The sequence below is a fragment of the Lepus europaeus genome, chromosome 7 (assembly GCF_033115175.1).
Source record: "Lepus europaeus isolate LE1 chromosome 7, mLepTim1.pri, whole genome shotgun sequence".
NCBI lineage: Eukaryota > Metazoa > Chordata > Mammalia > Lagomorpha > Leporidae > Lepus > Lepus europaeus.
In genome coordinates, this window is record NC_084833.1 from 118,358,001 (window position 1) to 118,381,030 (window position 23,030).

Here is a 23,030-nt window from a genome sequence, read left to right on the forward strand (position 1 = left end):
GTGCACACTCACACGCATGGGCACATATAGGCACCCCCCCACACACACAGCACTCACGTGTGTGCCCATGTACACAGGTCCCAGCACCACCAGCCCAGGAGGGCATAGCGGGGAAGTGAGGCACCAGTCTGGGGCAAAGAGTGGAGCTCTGCTTACACACTCTCTCTCTCTCTCCTCTCTCTCCTCTCTCTCTCTCTCTCTCTCTCTCTCTCTCTCTCTTCTCTCTCCTCCCTCTCTCCTCTCTCTCTCCTCTCTCTCTCCTCTCTCTCTTCTCTCTCTCCTCTCTCTCTTCTCTCTCTCCCCTCTCTCCTTTCTCTCTCCTCTCTCTCCTCTCTCTCTTCTCTCTCTCCCCTCTCTCTCTCTCCTCTCTCCCTCTCTCTCTCCTCCCTCCCTCTCTCTCCTCCCTCCCTCTCCTCTCTTCTCTCTCTCCTCTCTCTCCTCTCTCCCTCTCTCTCTCCTCTATCCTCTCTCTCTCCTCTCTCTCCTCCCTCTCTCCTCTCTCTCTCCTCTCTCTCCTCTCTCTCTTCTCTCTCTCTCCTCCCTCTCTCCCCCCTCTCTCTCTCTTTCTCTCTCTCTCTCTCTCTCTCTCTCTCTCTCTCACTCTCTCTCCCTTCCTCCTCCCGCCGGTAGCGTCTCCGGAACCCAGGGAGCCCCCGCCCCATCCCCACCCCGCCCTGTAGCCTTTGCCCGGGGCCCTTTAAATCGCAATATTACCCAGAGATTTCATTTGTCCTGGGAGGGAGAAAGGAGGTGGAGAGGGAGAGAGAGGGAGGGGGAGAGAGCGCGAGCCCGCCTCTGGCTGCTCTAAGAAAAGGGAGTGACTGAGGGGCTGGCGGTGAAGGGACAGGATGGCCGCAGGACCCCAGGCTCAGGGGAAACCATAGGCTGCGGCCACTGCGCCGGTCATGGCGGTGGCCCCAGAGTTCCCTCGCAAGCCCTGAGCGCTGGCGCCCCTCGCCGAAGTTTCGCACCGGCGGGACGCGGAGCTCCCATCGCGGCCGGTAAGTTGCCCCTCCGTTGCACCCCCGGGTTTCCTGCCGGGTTCCCGGGCTCTGCGAGACAGAGACCCTCGCTTCTGGCCCCTGGCCCACCGAGGGGGCGGTGGGGATAGGCAAAGGCTTAGGGCGGGTCCAAAGTTGCGCAGGGAAATCCGCGGTGCCTGCATCCAGCGGTGGCCTGGGGCGCTTGGGAGGCTGCTAGCATCTGGCCGCTGGTGGGAGACCCCAGGAGCTGGCTGCGGGGAGAGGCCGGGGCGGTGGCGGCTGGGGGATGAGGGGGCGTCATTGCCCTGGGCGGCGGCGGCTCTACCTGCAGAGAGGGACAGGATGGGGGCGGCGGCTCCCCGCGCCTGCTGTCTTCAGCGTCTTCTTGCTTTCTCTTGTAAGCGGGGCCAAGCTGGAAGCACGGCCTTGTTATTTCTGCCCGGGTCACTTCCTGCGTGCCTCCCTAGCTATTCTTCAACATCTATCAAAGTGCTGGGAAAGGCGAGGCGGGCGTGCGGGCACAGGGAACAGAGAAAGGCAACCTCCTCTTTATCCCCCCTCTCCTCAGCACAGTGCCTCTCCCCCGGACAGCTGTGGACCCTGGTTCTGCCCCCACCTCCCTTCCAACAGGGCTCTCCTGCACCAGGGGCTGTGCAGCCGCCCTGGGTCCGGGAGGAGGGGGTGCTCCCGGACCTGGTCTGAATCTCAGAGTTCCAGCGCATCCCCCAAACACGTCGTCGAGGCAGACAAGGCCAGCTCAGCACCTGCTCCGAGAGCCCTGGTCAACAGCAGTGGCAGGAGCAGATGGCCGGGGGCATGCACGCTAGCCAACCGCTTTTCACTCTCTTGTCATCCTTTCAAGGAAGCAGATCTTGCCATCCTCACTCCACAGGTGAGACCTGGCAGCCCAGAGAGGCTGTGTCACTGGCCTGCAGCACACAGCTCGTAAGCAGAGGCTGTCACCTGGGTTTCACTCCCAGACGTACCTGGTTTTCGTGAACAGCCACCCAGTTAGAGGGCTGTGTGGTTCACCAAGCGCTTTCCATGGGAGAGAGAGAGAGGTAGGGGGGAGAAGCTGATACTCAGGGAGCCACATGCAGGCTGCACTTGTGTATGTGGGTGAGTCCAGTCCTACAAGGCAGTGCTCTCTCCTCTGGTGTGTGGATGAGACGAAAGCTCACGAGTTCTTCCGTGCTAAGTGGCAGCACTGTTAACTTCTATACCCTGCCCCCGGCTTCAAGTCCTGGGAGGGGTCTTCTCACTGTCAATCACTAGCCCTGAAAGTGTTCCCCACTTCCCCGATCCATGCCTCTTCCTCACATCCAGGTGCAAATCCTGGCAGTGGGCTGAATGGGGCCCCAGGCTTCCTAGAATCTGAACACAGCAGAAGAAGTGGCTTAGGGGTTGGAGAGAGGAGGCCCCGGAGTGGCTCTGACTTGCCGAGCTGGGCCAGCCGGCTGTGAGCTGCGACTGCGGACGGTGGAGCCCACCTGAGCCTCACATCTTGCTCCAAGGCAAAACGCAAAGTCTCCATGGGTGTCCAGGGATGCAGGAGTGAGCTGCTTGGAAGGACAGCAGCAAGGCCACCACTGAAAGGGACGAAGAGCACACAGGGAACTCACCTGCCCACACCGCAACCCATGGGGATCGCACAACCTGGCCTCCGACAGAATGGGCCCAACCACTGGGGCTGGGCATTTCCTGGCCTCCGCGGGAGCCATGCGAACAGCTGGCCTTACTCCCCTGCTCGGTTTCTTGCGCAGGCAATAGGTCTATAGGAGACAGATGGCAGTGGGCTCCAGCCGGCAAGCAGTGCCCCTGAGGAGGAGGCAGGACAAAGGGCAAGCAGAGAGACGCACCTGCCGCTCGCTCTGCCCAGAGTGGTTCCCAAAGCCGAGCTCCTTCCCTGGGCTGGAGGCAGCTCTCAGTGGGACTCCCCACTGTGGATTTCCCTAAGGCTGCACACACATCCTGGGCCCTGCAGCTCGCTTCCCTCTGCCTCCCTGCCCCTGGTGCAAGCTGCCAGGCAAGATGGCTCTGGGCTTTCTGCACGGGCCTGGGTGGATTTCTTGCCCAGGAACTGGGGAGACTCTTAGGGCTGCTTTAGTCACCTGTGATGAGGCCAACCCCAAGCAGGGACCAAACAACTACAGTATTGTACTCTAGGCCCTTTCTCTCTTAACACGGCCCGTTCTCCATGCCTTAGGTGGCTGAAGTCATGAGCACGGGTGCTGTGTGTTCAGATAACTTGGGAACTGCTTCTGCTTCTGTTTTTTTATTTTGTTTTAAATCTGTTCAGGCATCTGATCACCTGGTGTTTGCCAGGGCGAATTCAATGTTGAAAACCTTGGAATGTGACTGTGCGGGCAAGGTTACGTTTCCTATTTAGGAGAATGCTAACAAAAGCTTGCATTTTCTATGCCAATTACTGGGGTGGGAGGTGGAAGGACAAGGGAGAGGAAGCAGGGGGCCCAGGATCCCACCAGGTCATTCAAGGGAGCCAGGTTTAGATGAAATGTTCGCTGTGCGTCTGAGCTCCAGCGGCCATTGGGAGCTGGCAGGGTTTGTAGAAGAGAAACTATCATGAGATGGCTCTTTAGATGGTTGGTTGCCAGCCAGGGAAGCATTTTTTTCATTTTTTTTCTAAAAGCAGGAAGATGGGGGGTTCAAACACACAGAATTGTAGTGCAGCATTTGAGTCAAAAGGCCTGAGTGCATTTTACAGAGACTTGTAGAGTGGCTTTCTCTGAAGTTGTTTTATAAAGAAGCTGAGAGCACCCCACTGCCTAAAGCCAGGGCCGGCTGGGCTGGCCTCCCTGCCATCCACTCCCTCCCACCTTGACATTCAGATAAGGGAGCTATTCTGGTCTACAGAGCCGGGGATGACAGTAACCGTCGCCAAGAGCAGTGTTAAGCTAAATGTCAAAGCCAGACCTTCCGCACATGACCCTGGAGATGCTGGCGGGGCCTTAAATGTTAAGTTCCATTATCTTTCCAGACCAGAGCAGGCTGGGGGCAAAGGTCAGGGATCACCTGACCAGGTGGCAGGTGGCAACAGCACTTCCTAGACACCAGGGGTCAACCCCTATGGGGGGCAGAGGGTCCGGGGACAGGGTAGCCGGGAAGGGGATGGAGGTGGGTGGGCAGGAAGAGTGAGATGAAGCCTGCAGACTCCTGGCCATCTCCTGTCCTGGCTGTTTGGGGCCAGATGAGCTGCCCACTCCCACACCTTCTCTCCCATTTCAGGCTCCTGACCTTGCAACACGGTGGCCCCTGTGCCAGTATTCTCCACTATCTCCTCCTGCTCAGAAAAGGAAAGTATGGGGTGGGGTGCAAGAGGGCCACAGATGATGCCTGGGGCTGTGCCTGTGTCTCACCCCAGCTGGACACCAGGGCACAGAGACCTCCCTCCCAAGTCAGATGAGCTCAAAGTCTCACTGGTACCCTTTCAGATGCGCGCATGGAGGTTCTCTGGTGCAGGCCCCTGAGACAGAAGATGGGGGTCATTCACACAGAGGGGCTGTACCGGCCCAGGAATCAGCGCCTGCTTCAGCGGCAGGTGCCATGAAGGAGATGTGCCGAGGCTACAGCAGGCAGAGGCAGAGCAACCAGGGAGGCTTTCTGTGGGGCTTGCAAAACACCCAGAGGGGCTGGAGAGGGGTGGAGGAGGCCCCGGGCATGGCTCCAGGAGCGGGGAGCCCAGGTGAGCAGCAAGGGAACAGGAGGGGGGTAAGAGCAGGGCCCGCGGGGCGACGACCCCAGAAGCTGCCCTGTGTGGCCGTTTCCTTTGCATGTCGCCTGCTCCTTCTCCCCAGCACCCACCCTGTCGCCTTTACTTCCTTTCCTGGCCTCTCCAGCCAGTTTGCTTCCTCCACTTTTGTCCTTTCCTCACTCATTCTCTTTATGTCAGTGCCCCGCTGTGCCTCCTGGGCTCAGTCCCTCCCACTTTTTTTTACAGCATTCGTTCTCCTCTGTCTTTATTAAATAGCTTTCTATCATGAGATCATTGTAAACTCACGTGCATAGAAGAAATAATACAGAGAGATTGCCCGTGCTCTTTACCCAGCCTCTCTCAGCCTCGCGGTGTGCAGGACTACAGCACGACATCGCAAGGGGTGACCGCTTGCATTCACTGTCATGTGCATGTCCACCAGTATCTCTGGGGGTGTTGTTCTGTAGCCAACACCTGCTCTCTGCCACCGCCTCCACCCTCGAGCCCCTGACACCACTTATCGTCCCCTGTTTCTGTAGCTTTTTCTCCTTTCAAGAATGCTATACAAATAAACTCACACTGTTGTGGTCTTTGGGGATTGGTGTTTTCATTCACCATAATTCTCAGGACATTCCCCCAGGGATGGGGCAGGGAGGTCTCGGATTTATCGCAAAGTAGTGATCCACAGTGGAGTGGATCACCATTTGTCTAAACGCTCGCTCACTGACAGGTGTGCGGGTTGTCTGTAGTCCAGGGCTACTACAAGTCTTTGGGTGCTGAGCTTTGTGTGAACATAAGTTCTCATTCCTCTGGGATGCCTGCCCAGAGGGCGACCAGAGTCCTAGGGTAGTTTGCTTGAAAATTTTGTCTTTTTAAAAAAAAATTATTTATTTTTATTTGGAAGGCAGAGTTACAGAGAAGTGGAGGAAGCAGAGAGAGAGAGAGAAAGAGAGGTGTTCTATCTGCTGATTCACTGTCCAGATGGCTACAATGGCTGGATTTGCACCAATCCGAAGTCAGGAGCCAGGAACTTCTTTTGGGTCTCCCACGCAGGTGTAGGGGCCTAAGCACTTGGGCCATCTTCCACTGGTTTCCTAGGCCATAGCAGAGAGCTGGATCATAAGTGGAGCAGCAGGGACTCAAACCGGCGTCCATATGGGATGCTGGCGCTGTAGGCCAGGGCTTTAACCCATTGTCCAGCTCTGGCCCCTTTCTAAAATTTTTAGCTTCCTCTTTTACATTGAAAGCCATGATCCATTTTTAGTTCCTTTTTGTATAAGAACTGAGAGTCAGGTCAGGATTCATTTGTTTTCCCTATGGGTGCCCCTGGCCCCAGCACTATTTGTTGAAAAAGATTGTCTTTCCTCTATGGAGTTGTTTGTGCACTTTGGTCAAAAATCTTGTGCACATCTTTGTGAAGGCCAGTTGTGGGGTTCTCCCTTCTATTCCATCCATCTCTCTTCCCATCATCCATCCAGCAACACTGAATAGTCGTGACTGCTGGAGCGGCGACTAGCCGTGTAGTGAGTCTTAAAATTAGGTAGACTGGCCCCTTTAAACATTGTCTTGCCTAGCTAGCTTCTTTGCCTTTCCATATACATGTGAAAATAATCATATCAGTATCTACACAAAACTATTGTGGGATGCTGCTGGGAGTCGCGGTGAGCTGGAATCAGTACATCATCGCTGGGTTTTCCAGCCCACTGACGCGGGCGTGCTCCCTCCATCCAGCCCACTGACACGGGCGTGCGCCTCCACTCCTTTAGCTGCTCTGTGACTCCTCCCTTCTGCACTCAGGAGCTGCCAGCAGGTCTTTCTGCTCTCCTATTCGTAACCTCGCTTCCTTTCTCAGGCTTTCAGTTCCCTTTCTATGAAATGGGGCTAATCACACCGACTGGAAGTGGCGAGAAAAAGCTCAATTAAGCTGGGTACTGGGAAGCGCCCGCAGGCCAGTGTCCCATGAGGTGTTGCCCTTGCACCGGCCCTCTTTTCTCTTCCCCTCCCTGCCCCATGCTCACCTCCTGCACCTGCACTCACTTCCTTTCACTTTGTCACTTCTTTACATCATCCGTGTTTTTATCTTCCTGTCCCATTCATTCTCCCCTATTTCTGTGGTTCCTCTTCCTCCAGTCGTTAGCAGCATTTTCTTTGCCTTGTTTTCCTGAACTGTGAGCGTGACTCCAGGGCAGTCAGCCTGGGTTCAAATCCAAATCAGCAACTCACCTTCCTGTGCCCAACATGGAAAACAGTACCCACCTCAAATCTTTTCTGAAATGAGATAGTCCGTGTAAGGCACTCGGTAAAAATCAGTGCATGGCGCGCTCTGCTAGGGTTCAGCCACGTGGCTGGGGCTTTGCCTAGTGGGCTCTGTGTCTCTGGTTCTTTCTCACTGGTCTACTTACCTCTCTCACCCTCCCATCCTTTCGTACTTGTACATAAATATAATCATATCCACAGCATCCTGCTCTCTCGCTGTTGTGTTCCCTGCATTTGCCCTATCTCATATTCTGTAATCATCACTGATAAATCGACACTAGCCCAGGAAGTCTGTCCCTTGGGCTGTAGAGAGGAAACAAGTGGTTTTTCATTTTGATTTAATTATTAATCCCTGTTATTATTGAATGCACAATACATGCAGTGTGGGGTTACAAGGGAGAAAATGTAGGATCAGGGGGCTGCCTGCTTTCAAAGGGATGGCAGACGGAGAGGAGGTAAGACTGGACAGACAGGTGCAATTGTGGGGGAAATGTAAAATGAATTAATTTGATTTCCAAGGCCTTCAGTCATGATTCTGCAGAGGCTTCCTGCATGTCTGCAGAAGGCGGGAGGTGGGTGAGCACGCGGATCGAGTGGTTGAGCCTTAGCCAAGGTCTAGCGTGTACAGATGGAAGGGGCCAGGCGTGGCCCCCGGCAGCTCGCCAGGGAGGACGGCGAACCGGGCCGTTCCATCCTAAGGGACCCTCAGCCACACGCTCACAAGCCTGCTCCAAGGTGCCCTGCTCAATACTTGGGTCCAAACGCAGTGTTAAATGCCTTGAAAGATACTCAAACGTGATTAAGCCTTTCAAATCTGTGTCCCACACTTCAAATTAGTTCTAATATATGCGCTTTTTAAAATCGCTGCATATATGTGGACTTGCTTTGATATGCTCAAATGGATCTTTTATTTATTTATTTATTTTTTGACAGGCAGAGTGGACAGTGAGAGAGAGAGACAGAGAGAAAGGTCTTCCTTTTGCCGTTGGTTCACCCTCCAATGGCTGCCGCGGCTGGCGTGCTGCGGCCGGTGCACTGCGCTGATCCGATGGCAGGAGCCAGGTGCTTCTCCTGGTCTCCCATGGGGTGCAGGGCCCAAGCACTTGGGCCATCCTCCACTGCACTCCTGGGCCACAGCAGAGAGCTGGCCTGGAAGAGGGGCAACCGGGACAGAATCCGGAGCCCCGACCGGGACTAGAACCCGGTGTGCCGGCGCCACAAGGCGGAGGATTAGCCTGTTGAGCCAAGGCGCCGGCCAAATGGATCTTTTAAATACCAGCTTTTTGTCTCTGTTTTCTCCAAAGAATCGAACTCCCCAAGCAAAATATCAGATCTCTCTGCTCTCATTTCAGGCCAGAGCCCTGTCTTCCTCCACAAACCCTTCAGTGAAAACCATTCAGCCCGCCCCTCTCTGTCTGTTGTCTTGACTGTGAGCTCTGAGCATTGCTGCTTCCTTCATGACAGAGTAACCGTGGGATTTGTGCTCAGCGCTTCTAATAGGGCGCTTGGGCCTCTCCAGACACCAGAAGATGATGCCCGGGGCTTTATTACTTCCTTAGACTGGGGCCGGGAATCCTGCAAGGACACAATCGCAATGGGGATCAGAAGCCCCCAGGGCAGGGCCGCCCGAGGCTGCGAAGGCCCCTAGCCCACTTTCCGGTGCCCCTTTGGGCACTGACCACACCCAGCCCTTGCTTTGCAGCGGGATATCAGGGCCGCCTGTTGGACCTGTCCTAAGTCTTTGTAAGTTCTCATTGTTTGTCTTACATGAGACTAAACAGTCAGTGTTTCTGGGTCTACGATGCCCTTATCCTGGGTTTCAGTTAACTTCATTAGTGTGCCCTTGGCCAAGCCCAAACTGCTCAGCTGTAGAACAGTTAACATGACAGAATCCCCATCAGTCAAGTCAAGAGTTGTGAAAGAGTCCAATGGAGAGGCAAATTGCCATGTTCTTCTTCCATAATACTAATTCTCTGTAATAGTAATGCTGGCATTATTTCCTGCTCCGTCGTTGTTCTTAACCTATACCAGGTCAGGTGAAGGGCCAAGTCCATTGCGTATGTAGTAGGGCAGAATTTTCCTGAGAAGATGGCTGGTGTTTCATTCACATTGTGATGCCTGTTGGTATTTGCATTTCTATTTTTGAGATTTATTTGTTTATTTAAAAGTCAGAAGAAGAGGAGAACAGAAGAAGAGGGAGGAACAGAGACAGAGAGATTGATCTTCCACCTGGTGGTTCAATTACCAAAAAGCCACAACAGCCAGGTCTAGATCAGGCAGAAGCCAGGAGCCAGGAACTCCATCCGGGCCAGGAGAGTCAGGACTATAATCCAGAGCCAAGGTCGCTGGACCCTGATGGATGAGAAGTAGGAGGGAAGGAGAACAGGGGCTCGGAGTCAGGCCAGGGATAGTTCACAGCTGCGCTCTTCCAAGCCATGTGGCCTTTGGCAAGTTCTCTCTCCCTGCTCTGAATCTCAGTGTCCTTATCTGTATAATGGGTGCCTTGTACTTACCCATTAGCATTGCTGAGTTAACCTATGTAAGGCACACACATGCACGTGCACACACACACACTTCACTTCCAGAGCTATTTTGCAAAGAAAAACAAGTCAGTGCACCCTGCTGCCGGAGGTGAGTTGAGCACAAGCCTAATACAAAATTCAAGAGTGCAAAGAGCATGGGGAACACAGCACAGGTGGGACACGTGCTCCCTACGGAGCCTGCCCTGGATAGAGTGCCTCCAGGGGCCAGCCCAGCGACTGGGGAGCAACCTCAGCCCTGTGTCCTTGTCCTCACCTGGACTTCGTTCTCAATGGTAATCCCACCCGGGCTAAGGGACCAGATTCAAGGGCTCCCCTGTGAGGGACAAAGGCATCTCAGAATGGAGCCCAGGGCGTCCTGAGCAGGGGTAGCCTATGAGCTCATGATCCAGGGATGGGTAGGGCCGGGAGGCCAGAGCCTGTAGCTCAGCAGTCAGAGCAGGGACAGCCCTGGCTGAGGAGTGTCGCACCTGACACAGCCTGTACCTAGGTCCACACTGCCCCTGGCTCTGGGTTCCAGCCCCTTGCCCTGCTCCTGGCACCCAGCCCCTCTTGACCACTGTGGCTGTGGGTCAACACAAGAAGGCTCCTTTTCTTGGGCATTCTGCCCCAAGGCAGAGCTCTGCATTCCCCAGATCCTCATGGAAGCAAGAAGCATCCCAGCCATGAACAGCCACACTGTGGTCAGCTCCACACAGCCGTCCTATTGGTCCATGGTCCTCTAATCCTTGGTCATCAGCAGTCGTTGCCCCTGGGCCAGAAACCAGCTTGGGGGAGGGGGCACCTGCTCCGCCCTCCTCTGTAGCAAGGGCACATGAAATCTCCCGTTGAGTGCCACTGGGGGAATGGGAGCATCAGGATGCCACCCAACGCTGCCCTCAGCGGTGTGTTTGCAAGCAGTGCAGGCCGCTGGGGGGCAGAAGATGTCATTGTAGCCACGGAACATGTCCTAACAGCCACCTGTATAGGAGGACAAAGCCATGCCAGGAGGAGGGGCTTGCTAGGACCTCGGGAACCAGCTAATGGTGATGGAGGCGCGCATGTGTCCGTGTTGATGTGTCATCTTCCCCCAGCCCAGGCCTCCTGCCATCCTCTCTCCTGAGGACTGATGGGCTGTGTTCAATGCAGACCCATTAGTGCAAACAAGACAGCTGTGAGGAGAATTCGTTGGCGCTATCACAGCCCTTAACACCAGGCTCAGCATCACTGCTAGTGTAAGCCGATGTGTCCAGGGGAGGAGCAAGCTTCTCCGTGACTCAGGAGCCCAGAATGTAAATTGGCAGCTCACAGGCTGGATCTGACTCAGACATATGTTTGCGTTGGCTAGTTCAGTGTTTTCCAAATTCACCAAAATTGTTGTCAATATAGAAAAAAAATTTTCATGTTCACGAGTTTTAATTTCTAGTTTCCCTAGGAAATGAACGTGGAACTTTGCAGTACCAGCTCCACATTCTGCCCTGGTGATAATTAGCTAAAGCCGAGTCACTGTGCCCCTCTAGACCTGATCATGTGCTCAGCGCACTGCAGTCCCCGCCATGCCCTATTGTTTCCCAAAACCCAGAGCAAGTCTTGCTTTCATTTGCCTTATATTTGTATGGCTACTTTTCCAGAATAAAGATAAGATAATTAAATATTCTAAATTTCTTTCTCTATGAAAAAAATATAAAAATTAAGTTCTTTTTTTTAAAAAAAATCATTTAACTGAAAGGCAGAGTAACAGAGAGAAAAGGGAGAGAGAGAGAGAGAGATCCTCCATCTGCTGGTTCACTCCCCAAATGGCCACAATGGCTGAGACTGATCCAGGCTGAAGACAGGAGCCTGGAACTCCATCCAGGTCTCCCATGTGGATGGCAGGGGCCAAAGCACTTGGTTCACCTCTGCTGCCTCCCCAGGCACATTTAGTAGGGAGCTGGATCAGAAGCAGAGTAGCTGGGACTAAGATCAGCATTCCGATATGTTATGTCACAGGTGCTGGCTTACCCTCCTATGCCACAGCAGCGACCCCAAAAATGAAGTTCTGAGAAAACCCTCCATTTAAACACAAATGGAAGAAAGCGTGTGTCTGTCTATGACCAAGAAGCATAGGCAGCGAGTCTGTGTGGCAAGAACACTCGGTGAGCCCATGTGTCTGCCCCTGCAGGCAGCAGAGTGCCACAGGGACCCGTGCATTCTGAACATGCACGGCCCGCCCAGCTCAGAGATGCGGGAGTAACGAGACCCCGGCAGAGGCAGCTGAAGGAAGATCCAGCCGTGAAACGTTAAGAGTGAAACTGGTGGCTGCCAGTTAGTGGTCTTTCCCTGCTGGGGGACCTGCTGTCCAAGCAGATGCCCTTTGAACAGTGAAAGTGCCACACCTAGAAACTGCTGGAACACCAGGTGTGACCTTGGATGCGTGGAACCTGTTTCCTGAGCGCAATCGGGAGCTTCTGGGGGCAAGGACTGTGGGAGTGTGGAAAAGTCGGGAGCCATTGGAAGATGAGCAGGAGCCGCTGGAGGAACCCAGGATGGTGGTGGAAGACTCAGCCCCCACAGGCAGGGCAGGTGGACCGGGGCACTGCAGGGCAGGGTAAGCGGTTTCCTGACCCAGATTGGTTGTGCGTCGGTCCAGCTGCATACGGGGCCAGGTTTCTCAGTGCCTGATCCCCACTGAGGCTCGGAGCATCTGGCCAGCCCCTGAGGGCTGGGGAGGAGCAGCTTCCAGGGCATGCTGGCTGTGCTTAGAGCTCCTGGAGTCCCCAGCTCTGCCCGTTAATCATCGTGTGCCCATAAGCAAATGACTAAGACTTGTGCTCTTTATATATATATATATATATATATATATATATATATATGCATATATATATTTAATTTATTTGACAGGTAGAGTTATAGACAGTGAGAGAGAGAGAGAGAGAGAGAGACAGAGAGACAGAGAGACAGAGAGAGACAGAGAGAAAGGTCTTCCTTCCATTGATTCACTCCCCAAATGGCTGCCACGGCCAGTGCCGCACCAATCCAAAGTCAGAAGCCAAGTGCTTCCTCCCGGTCTCCCATGCAGGTGCAGGGCCCAAGCACTTGGGCCATCCTCCCCTGCCTTCCCAGGTCACAGAGAGAGCTGGCCTGGAAGAGGAGCAGCCAGGACTAGAACCGGCACCCATATGGAATGCCGGAGCCACAGGCAGCACCAGCCCTGACTTCCACACTCTTATGATCTGGAAAATGAGGCTACTAAGAAGGACTCCATGGAACTGTGTGTGGATTAAATGACACGATGCAGGGGCCGGCGCTATGGCATAGCAGGTAAAGCCGCCGTCTGCAGTGCCGGCATCCCATATGGGTGCCGGTTCCAGTCCTGGCTGTTCCACTTCTGATCCAGCTCTCTGCTATGGCCTGAGAAAGCAGTAGAAGATGGCCCAAGTCCTTGGGCCCCTGTACCCACACGGGAGACCCAGAAGAAGCTCCTGGCTCCTGGCTTCGGATTGGCGCAGCTCTGGCTGTTATGGCCAACTGGGGAGTGAACCAGCGAATGGAAAACCTCTCTCCTCTCTCTCTGCCTCTCCTTCTCTCTATGTGAAACTCTGACTTTCAAATAAATAAATAAATCTTTAAAAAAATGACATGGTACATAGAACCACACAAGAGACAGATGTCCTCTCCCAGAGCTGTGTTCCTGTCTGCCCCCACCTTTCAGTCTCGTGCCAGGAAGCGTCCACTACCCCTGCCCCTCCACTCCCAGGGCACCCCCGGCTCTTCTGCACCCACCCCAGCCATTCTGAATTCACAGCTCATCTAGGTCTCTCCCCTCATTCATAACTGGGCTGTGTGCTCTTTGCCTGGTGGGCAGGGAACAGGCCAGTGGCCCTCGGTCTCATCACCTACCATAGTCACCCCGTGGGGTGGGACCAAGGCAGCACCTCCTGTGGAGCTTGCAGCACCCTGGGAGGACCGGCCTCTTACTAAAGGTGGGCTAAGGATGAGGCGTGACTTAGGGAACAAATGCAGATTTGGGGGACCTCAGATTGAGTGCCCGAGAACCTCATTTTCACACCATGCCCAGTATGGAAAGCACAATGCCTTTCTACCCCCCAGGACCCAACACCCAAAAACACTAGGACATGCTCAGTGGAGGTTCACTGATTGGCTGACTGACTGACTGACTGAATGAATGAATGAGTCCGTGGGCTTCACATCTGCACCTCATGTGCCATGACTCAGGCGAATGTGGCTCCTATAAGGAAAGCTGCAATACCTCCAGGAATTCAAGTCTCCGGCCCCACCGCACAGGCGAGGGCAACAGGTGCAGAGCGACGGGGCTTCACATGAAACACCTGATGGAGGTGCTCAAAGATTTACCGCTGCCCTGGCTCCCAGCCCTAGTCAAGCCTCACCGTGCTACAGTTTTTCTCGCTTTGTTTTAGGATTGGTAAATTTAAAGGCTGAGAAAGCAGGGCTGGCCCTGTGGGAGGTCCCAGCTCTTCCTTTTTGTTTGGGAACCCAGCTCTGGTGGTGGGGCTACTGGATGACACTGCCCTCCCCCACCCTGCAGGAAAAGGGGCCTGGGTCTGCCAAACCCCCATGCTCCTTCCCTGGGGACTAGGCTCAGCCTTCTGTGCCCTGCAGGCTCCCCCTGGACATTCCCAGCTGCTCTTTCTGCCCTGGGGCTGGGCTGGACTCTGGCTGGCCACGTGCCCCAGGCTGCCCCCTCCCAGCCTCAGAGCAGGTGGCTGTCGGGGGACCAGAGCAACAATGCTGTTTCAGGCTCCTCTAGAGGCACTGTCCCAGGGGACCCACGCCCCCCATTCTGGCTCCCCCCTCTCTCTGGCTCCCACGAAGTGCACGGGGGACCTAGAAGTCAGGAAGAGGCCTCTGTAGCGATGAAGGAGGCAGGTGACCTGCAAGAGAGACGCGGCCCCCAGCCTGGCCTCAGCATGGGATTGGGGTGGTCTCTGCTCAAGGTGAACAGGCAGACAGGGAAAGTTCTTAGAACGTCCTCCTGGCACAGCTTCCTGGGGAAGTGGGGGTTGGGTGGGGGCTCCCAATGCTAGAATCCAGAGGAGCAGGGTCTGGATCTCAGCTCTGGACACTAGCTGTGTGGCTCTGACAAATTCTCAAAGCTCCTGGTTCCCTTTTTGTAAAGTGAAGGTAGCACCCTCTGCAGGAGCCAGTGAGACGAAGCGAACCAGCAGGCACTGTGTGCACACGACGCACTCGGGACCCTTGGGTCCTCCCTTCTTATCCTCGAATTATTGCCTGCAGCACCCCCACCCCTGCTCCCTGTCCCAGTCCTATCCCAGAACCACACCTCCACCACTACCAAAATCCCAGGCACCCCTTCCTGTGTCTTTAAGTCATCCTAGACTACTTAGAATACCGAGTCCAGCATAATGCACATGAATTGCTATACTGCATCATTTACAGAATGACGAGAAAAAAAAAAAATCTGTGTGTGTTCAGTACAGATGCATTTTCTCCCAATACTTTCGATGCCTGTTTGGTTGAATCCACAGATGCAGACCCCACAGACCTGGAGGGCCAGACACCTTTCATTTAGTCACCAGAGCGTCTTCAGATTCGTACTATCATCATCCCATTTCGCAGGCACAATCGCTGAGGCTCAGAGAAGTCACTTCTCTCAGAGTCGTTTAGCTCAAGGTAGAATAGGAACCTAGGCACTCTGATGTCACACTCAGCTTTCCTCATTGTCCACACCCAGCTTCATTGTCTGTCCTGATCTGCAGGTCAGAAGTCCAGGCATCACGGAGTGCGTTCTCGGCCCTGTTCACACGAGGCCTGTGGTTGTGGCAGAACTCAGGTCATGGTGGTTTGTAGGCCTGAAGCTTTCACTACCTGGTTGGCCATTAGCTGAGGCTATTTCAGCCCCTGGACCCTACCATCCTGGAATTCAGTAGAAGAGGGTCTCCCTCTCATCCAGTTCCTCTAATGCTGCAACTTGTCTCATTCCGGAAAAGCCCAGTCCCTTCTGAGGGCTGCTATGACTAGGTCAGGTGCACCTGCCATGCCTTCTTTTCCTTGAAGTCCCCTGTGCCACACAACAGCTTCTAATGATGGGAATGAGGGTCCCATGGCCACATCCCCCGATGGGGGGACATCTGAGGAAGTCTGCCTACATACATGTGCCTTCTCTCTACCCAGGATATATGAGGGGATTTTCATAAAGTTCATGAAAAATCCAAGTTACAAAAACACTGTGCATTGATTTCAAAAACATTTTGCACCAAAATCAGCACCTTTTGATTCACTTTTGCATGAGCTTTTTGAAATCCCCATATTCTGTCCTTGGGGGGCGATTGGAGCAACCCACTCACCAACCTGCCTGGATTTTAACAACCTGCCATATGTTAACAGTGAGTGCATTCCTACAGATTCACTGGTTTGTGTTAATATACAGGTGTCTCCCTGGGATCCATGAGTTTGTCCTCCTCCACTGCTCTCCCGCCAACCTCATCCCATGTCTCCAATCCCAGGGAATGCAGATTCTGACCTCGCATGAAGAGAGAAAGGACATGGATAAAAGATGTCAGTGAATCTTGTTTCCCTGGATGGGGAAACTGAGTCAGAGGCAAGGCTCCAGCCCAGTGCTCTCTGCTGACCCCAGGGCAGCTCCCATCACGCTGTGTAGCCATAGTTCTCCTCCTTCTGGACCACCCCCATGGTGGTCTTCCCTGCTGGGCACGGGTGATTTCTGGAATCCTTCATCCAGAGCCCCATTGAGATGGATGTCAGCTCCAGTAATGCATCTTCTAAAATACAACTTCCTTTGATGTTGCCTCTTTTGAGTCTTTCTCCACTTGCGTTTTGCTATCAAAGGGACTAAGCCACTGTGCTGGACTCCAGGCTCCCAAGAGCTTTCATCACGTCTTGGACGGTGTCCCATTCACGGGCACAGGAGGAGGTGGAAGATGAAGATCTGCGAAGGGCTTGTTGAGATGCAACGGGATTTGTTCAAGCCCGTGGTGCCTCACCCCCGTCCTGCGGAGAGCCCATCTCCTTGCTTTGTTCTCTGCAGAAGCTTCCACACAAATCCTAGGTTCAAAGAGGCACTGCTAGAATATAAACTACGGGAGGGCTGGGTCTGCATTAACCTGCTTCTCCCACATGGGCTGGACTACAGTAGCTCCTCAATTAATGCTCACAGAATATCTGCATAAATTGTAAGTCCGATTAAAGAAACTCATCTCTGTCGTCCCTGAAAATCCTTTTGAACTTAGAGGCACGTGGCCCTGGAGGCCAGGGTTCCTAGGGTGCACATTTTGTTTATCCTTGGAAGAAATCTGGATAACAGAGCTCCATGCCAGTCAGCTCAATGCCTACCTTGCAAGTCATCTATGCTGGAGTCTTGGATGGTTGACTTATGTGCCCTGTGCCTCATCTTCTTCATCTGTAAAATGGATTTTAGGAAGGCAGGCATTTGGCTCAGCAGTTAAGACCTCGTTTGGAATGCCTTGGAGTTTCTGGGTTCAAGTCCTGTCTCTACTTCCAAACCAGCTTCCTACTAATGCACCCTGGCAGGCAGTAGGTGATGGCTCAAGGAGTTAGGTCTCTACCACCCACATGGAGACCTGGGTTGAGTTTCAGCCTTCTGGCTTCAGCTTGGTCCAGCTCCAGCTGTTGTGGGCAGTTGAGGAGTGAACCATAGGGTAGAAGATATCCCTTTCTCTTTCCTTCTCTCTCTCTCTTTCTGTACCTTTCAACTAAAATGAAAATAAATATTTTCTTCAAACAACATTCCATGGAGCTAATGAAAGTTGGATATTACACTTCAATTCAAGGATACATGTACATTTATACTTATCTTATCATATATTCTTCCTGTGGATCCCTTTCATGATGCCCAGGGCTGAGATTTATATGAGGATCCTCCATAAAAGTTGATGGAAAAGAGAATACAAAGATAAATTACTTTGGTGCCAAAAAAAAATTAAATTCATGTTTGCTTTTAATACTATGCATAGTTTTTTCATTTTCTTTTTAAAAAAGATTTATTTATTTATTTGAAAGGCAGACATACAGAGAGGAGGAGGAGAAGAGAGAGAAAGATGGGGGTGGGGGGGGAGGTCTTCCATCTACTGGCTATTTCCCCAGATGGCCACAATGGTTGGAGCTGGGTCAGGCAGAAACCAGGAGTTTCTTCCAGGTCTCCCACGTGGGTGCAGGGGTCCTAGCACTTGGGCCATCTTCTACTACTTTCACAGGCCAAAGCAGAGAGCTGGATCAGAAGAGGAGCAGCCGGGACTTGAACCAGAGCCCGTATGGGACACTGGCTCTACAGGCAGAGGTTTAACCTTCTACACCACAGTGCCGGGTCCAATTTTTTTTCATTTTCAGTGACCTTTTGAAGACCCCTACAGCAGAGCAAGCTAAGGCAAAGAAAGTTCAGATCAGCTTGGTTTTGGGTTGTTTTCGGACTGTAGGGCACGTTTGCTGGACGCTGAGCCCCAGAAGAAACCTTACCCTGGCGTGAGGGAGGAGCAGTCCGTGTGCACGGGGAGAAGGAATCGCGGCGTCAGTCAGAGCGACCGCCTTTACTGCCTGGTCCTGTCAAAAGGCGACGTGTCCAGGGCTGCACTGAGCTATCCTAGGAAACAGTTCCCTGGGGGCCGGCGCTGTGGCGTAGCAGGTAAAGCCACCGCCTGCAGTGCTGGCATCCCATATGGGCGCTGGTTCAAGTCCCAGCTGCTCCAAATTCCAATCCAGCTCTCTGCTATGGCCTGGGAAAGCAATAAATGGCCCAAGTGCTTGGGCTCCTGCACTCATGTGGGAGACCTGAAGAAGCTCCTGGCTCCTGGCTTCGGATCGGCACAGCTCGAGCCATTGTAGCCATCTGGGGAGTGAACCAGTGGATGGAAGACCTCTCTTTCTCTCTCCTTTCTCTGTGTAACTCTGACTTTCAAATAAATAACTAAATCTTTAAAAAATGGAAATAATAACAGATATTTTTAAAAAAAAAAGAAAGAAAGAAAACACTTTCCTGTTTCCGGTACAGCACAAGGCTTTCTGTGACAAGAACATAGGAGAGTACGTTTAAAAATAAAGAAGGAAACAGTGCGGAAAATCAGCAGAAAGCTGTTCTCCCCAAAGAGCTGAAGGCAGGAGAATGTGCTTCCCCAGGTGCCCTGGCCGATGACTCATTCTTGCGGGCACTGTGCCTGCCCCACCCAACACCAGCAGCTCAGGCAGTCCCTGCCGCCCCTCTGCTGGGATCCCTATGTGGATCCCCGCGAGCTCAGGACCTGGGGATCTGCAGCGTTTCTCAGGCCTGATGCATGTCCATTGGGTTTTCAGTGAAACATCTGCACAGGCCACATCTTGCTTGGGATTCCACAAAGCAGCCCCATGCATGTCCCTCTTTGTTGCATGTATCATTATGAGCGCCCTGTGACGGAGCAGGGAGCAGGTGGCTCTGTGCAGAATGGAACGTGGCCAGTGGACGTCCAAGACAAATCATCCTTTGCATGACCCTTCGACAAGTTTTAAAGGTTACCTTCAAATGGCCGCAGTCATTCAGGCAGCAAAGGAAAAGAAGTCCCAGGGCCATCTGCCATCCCAGGTTGGGTGAGCTCTGCCTTGGTTAACCAATGAGCCGGTTGCTTCATTGACTTATAGAACACTCACCCCATTATTCTATCCGGGACACGTTTCCTGGTGTGCTGTCCGGCTACACCCACAACTGGGGTTACCCCCAAAGTGATGGCTGGGCAGTTCCCACAAAGGAACACCTCAAACCACCCCAAAATAGGGCCGATGTGTATTCCAAAGAAGGAAGTGCTAAAGGCCAGGGTGGTCTCGAAGCGGCCAGCTGTCCTTGAGAGGGACACTGAGAAAAAGCCATCCTGCCCAGGTGTGTCTGCATCCAGGGCTCAGGTGTGGTGTTTACACAGGCCTTAAGGAATTGGTTTAGAGCCCAGGCTGATTTCTAAGAGCTTAACAATGTGTGCAGTCCTTCAGTGTTTCAGGCAATGGCCTGTACAAGTCTATCAGTGCCTGGGAATGTTCAAAGCTTCGGCTTGGGCTCAAGCATACAGCAGAGAACAGGCAGCTGGCTGGGTGACAGAGCAGCCAAGGCACCCCCATGTTTCTCAGCCAGGACAGAGAAAGAGAGAGGTCTTCCATAAGCTGGTTCACTCCCCAATTGGGGAGCAATTGGCTGCAAAGGCTGGAGCTGCGCCAATCCAAAGCAAGGAGCCAGGAGCTTCCTCCGCGTCTCCTACATGGGTGCAGGGGCCCAAGGCCTTGGGCCATCTTCTACTGCTTTCCCAGGCCATAGCAGAGAGCTGGATTGGAAGTGGTGCAGCCAGGACTCAAACCAGCACCCATATGGGATGCTGGCCCTGCCGTTGGCTTTACCTGCTAAGCCACAGCGCCAGCCCCCCATATATTTCTAGAGCTTCATTCTCCTCACCTGCAAGAGGCGGGGAAGACGGCAGTGCTGTCAGCCAGCTTTGCTGTGAGTGACAAACGGGGCAGTGCATTTAAATTTCTTACACAGTTGCCTGGTTCATGAATACTCAGAGGCTTAAGCTATTGTTATTCAGTGCAGAGATTCCCATGGTCTTTCCTCAGATCCTCAAAGTATTCTAAGTGGGTTGGAGCAGCAGAGCAGAGAAACAACAGATTGGGTATCGCAGGTGTCTCGCTGTCTCCTCAGGGCATGGACTGGAAAAATGCTTCCCCGTCCCTTTGAAAACCACGGGACGTGAACATCTTGCCCATTTCAATTTCTTAGAGGCCAGGGTATAACTGTATCAGATTTTGCCATGGTGGGTCCGCATGGCAATTTGTCATTTTGGTGAGTGCTCAGCCAGCCACAGGCGCCCTGTTCAGACAAGAGGAGTGGCCACGTGGTGAATCAGACACGCTGCCTTTTCCTCTCTGTCTGCTGCTAAAAGATCCCAGATAAAAAGAAGGGAGACAGCAAGGCATAAAGGCAAGGGCACAGGCTTTGAGCCCGGCGAGCAGGTTTCAAATATCAGCTCTGCCACTTTCTGGTTTTGTGGCCTGGATATCACTTAATCTTTTAACACTATGTCTTCCTGTATTCTCATCCATGTACTCATGAAGTACCTTTAGCATACAGAGGATGAGAGGACCACAAAGACTTCAAGCAGGGGCCAGTGTTGTGGTGCAGCGGGCTAAGCCGCCACCTGCGTGTGATGCCGGCATCCCGTATGGGTTTGACTCCTGGCTGCTCCACTTCTGATCCAGCTCCCTGCTGATGCACCTGGGAAAGCAGTAGAGGATGGACCAAGGGCTTGGGCCCCTACACTCATGTGGGAGACTCAGAGTTTCTAGCTCCTGGCTTTGGCTTGGCCCACCCTCAACCACTGAGGCCACCTGGGGAGTGAACTAAGGTGTGGAAGATCTCTGTCTCTCTCTGTCTCTCTCTCTAACTCTGCCTTTCAAATAAATAAATAAATAAATAAATCTTTTTTTAAAAAAAAGATCATGAAAATGGAATTTAAAAATGTTTATCTTGGTATAAAAAATTGGAAATCTATGCATAGTTTTTTTCACAACACACATTTTCCATGAACTTTTTGAAGACCCCCTTGTGTTGCCTAAATATGCTGTAGGTGCTTGGAATGTATCCAGGAACAAAGTGTACAGAACTATGGCCTTGAGGAACTTACACCCCAGTGAAGGAGAGAGACCTACAAGAAAACACAGTGCATAAGCACACATCATAAACTGGGTATTCCAATATCTAACTCCAATGGGTTATGTGGTGAGCAAAGGCAATAACCCAAGAATATTACAAGGACCATAGTAGACATTTATTAAATTGTTATGATTATGATGTTTTCAATTGCCCCCAGAGTTCCTTAAATCCTTTAAGCACTTTTTGTGTAGTTTACATTCAGGGACTGTTCATGTATTCATTCAGCAAACAACTGCTTTTTTAAAAGACTGTATTTATTTAAATGAGAGGCAGAGTTACAAAGAAAGGGAGAGGCAGAGAGAAATCTTCCACCTGATGGTTCACCCCCCAAAAATGTCTGCAACACCAGGAACCAGGAGTTTCTTCCTGGTCTCCCACACAGGTGCAGGGGCCCAAGGGCTTGGGCCATCTTCTGCTGCTTTCCCAGGCCATCAGCAGAGAGCTGGATCGGAAAAGGAGCAGCCAGGACATGAACTGGAGCCCATATGGGATACCGGCAGAGGATTAACCCACCAAGCCACAGGGCCAGCTGGCCCCCAGCAAAATCAACTCTTGAGCAACTATTATGTGCCAGGAACCGTCCCTGGAATACTAACGAGCTGCCCTTGAGAATTCAGTCGGATGCCCTGCATGGTAGAGGGTCGGGGTGTGTGTGCGCGCGGGGTACAGGGGGAGGGGAGGTCTCCACTCTGGTGTTTCTGTGGCTGAGGACAGTCTACTCCACTCATGGTATCTTTTTTTAACTCAGCGTATCCCAGCTATGGCTGGCGACTCTAGGAATGCTATGAACCAGGACATGGAGATTGGAGTCACTCCCCGGGACCCCAAGAAGATCCCCAAACAGGCCCGCGATGACGTCCCCATCGCCACCGACCGCACGCGCCTGCTGACCGAAGGCAAGAAACCGCGGCAGCGCTACATGGAGAAGAGCGGCAAGTGCAACGTGCATCATGGCAACGTGCGGGAGACCTACCGCTACCTGAGCGACCTCTTCACCACCCTGGTGGACCTCAAGTGGCGCTTCAACCTGCTGGTCTTCACCATGGTCTACACCGTCACCTGGCTGTTCTTCGGTTTCATCTGGTGGCTCATTGCTTACATCCGGGGGGATCTGGACCACGTGGGCGACCAGGAGTGGATTCCGTGCGTGGAAAACCTCAGCGGCTTCGTGTCGGCTTTCCTGTTCTCCATCGAAACGGAGACGACCATCGGGTATGGCTTCCGGGTCATCACCGAGAAGTGCCCCGAGGGCATCGTGCTGCTCCTGGTACAGGCCATCCTGGGCTCCATCGTCAACGCCTTCATGGTGGGCTGCATGTTTGTCAAGATCAGCCAGCCCAAGAAGCGAGCCGAGACCCTCATGTTCTCCAACAACGCCGTCATCTCCATGCGGGATGAGAAGCTATGCCTCATGTTCCGCGTGGGCGACCTGCGCAACTCCCACATCGTGGAGGCCTCCATCCGCGCCAAGCTCATCAAGTCCAGGCAGACCAAAGAAGGGGAGTTCATCCCCCTCAACCAGACGGACATCAACGTGGGCTTCGACACCGGCGACGACCGCCTCTTCCTTGTGTCTCCGCTCATCATTTCCCACGAGATCAACGAGAAGAGCCCCTTCTGGGAGATGTCTCGGGCCCAGCTGGATCAGGAGGAGTTCGAAGTCGTGGTCATTCTAGAAGGGATGGTGGAAGCCACAGGTAAGGTGCTCTGTCCGCCCTGGCCACCGAGTCCCCTGCCCACACCCAGGACCTTGGGCCACTGCGACCCCAAGAAGATGCAGGTTTGTGTCTGAGGGTCTAGAGACAGCACAGGGCACCCAGTCCCAAAACTGTGGTCCAAAGGGCACTGCTGCTCAAGCTGACACTAACGCTGAGCCTTCTCCA

At 53.1% G+C, this 23,030-nt stretch overlaps 1 protein-coding gene across 1 annotated transcript in view; it reads left to right on the plus strand.

Annotated features, from left to right (window-relative positions):
* The first annotated feature begins 879 nt into the window (after positions 1–879).
* KCNJ5 (potassium inwardly rectifying channel subfamily J member 5) overlaps positions 880–23,030 on the plus strand; it is a 30,209-nt gene continuing 8,058 nt past the window's right edge. Inside the window, exons 1-2 of the mRNA XM_062197340.1 lie at positions 880–1,001; positions 21,896–22,844. Coding sequence (XP_062053324.1) covers positions 21,908–22,844 — 937 coding nt within the window. The 5' untranslated portion in view covers positions 880–1,001; positions 21,896–21,907. The remainder of the gene's footprint in view (positions 1,002–21,895; positions 22,845–23,030) is intronic.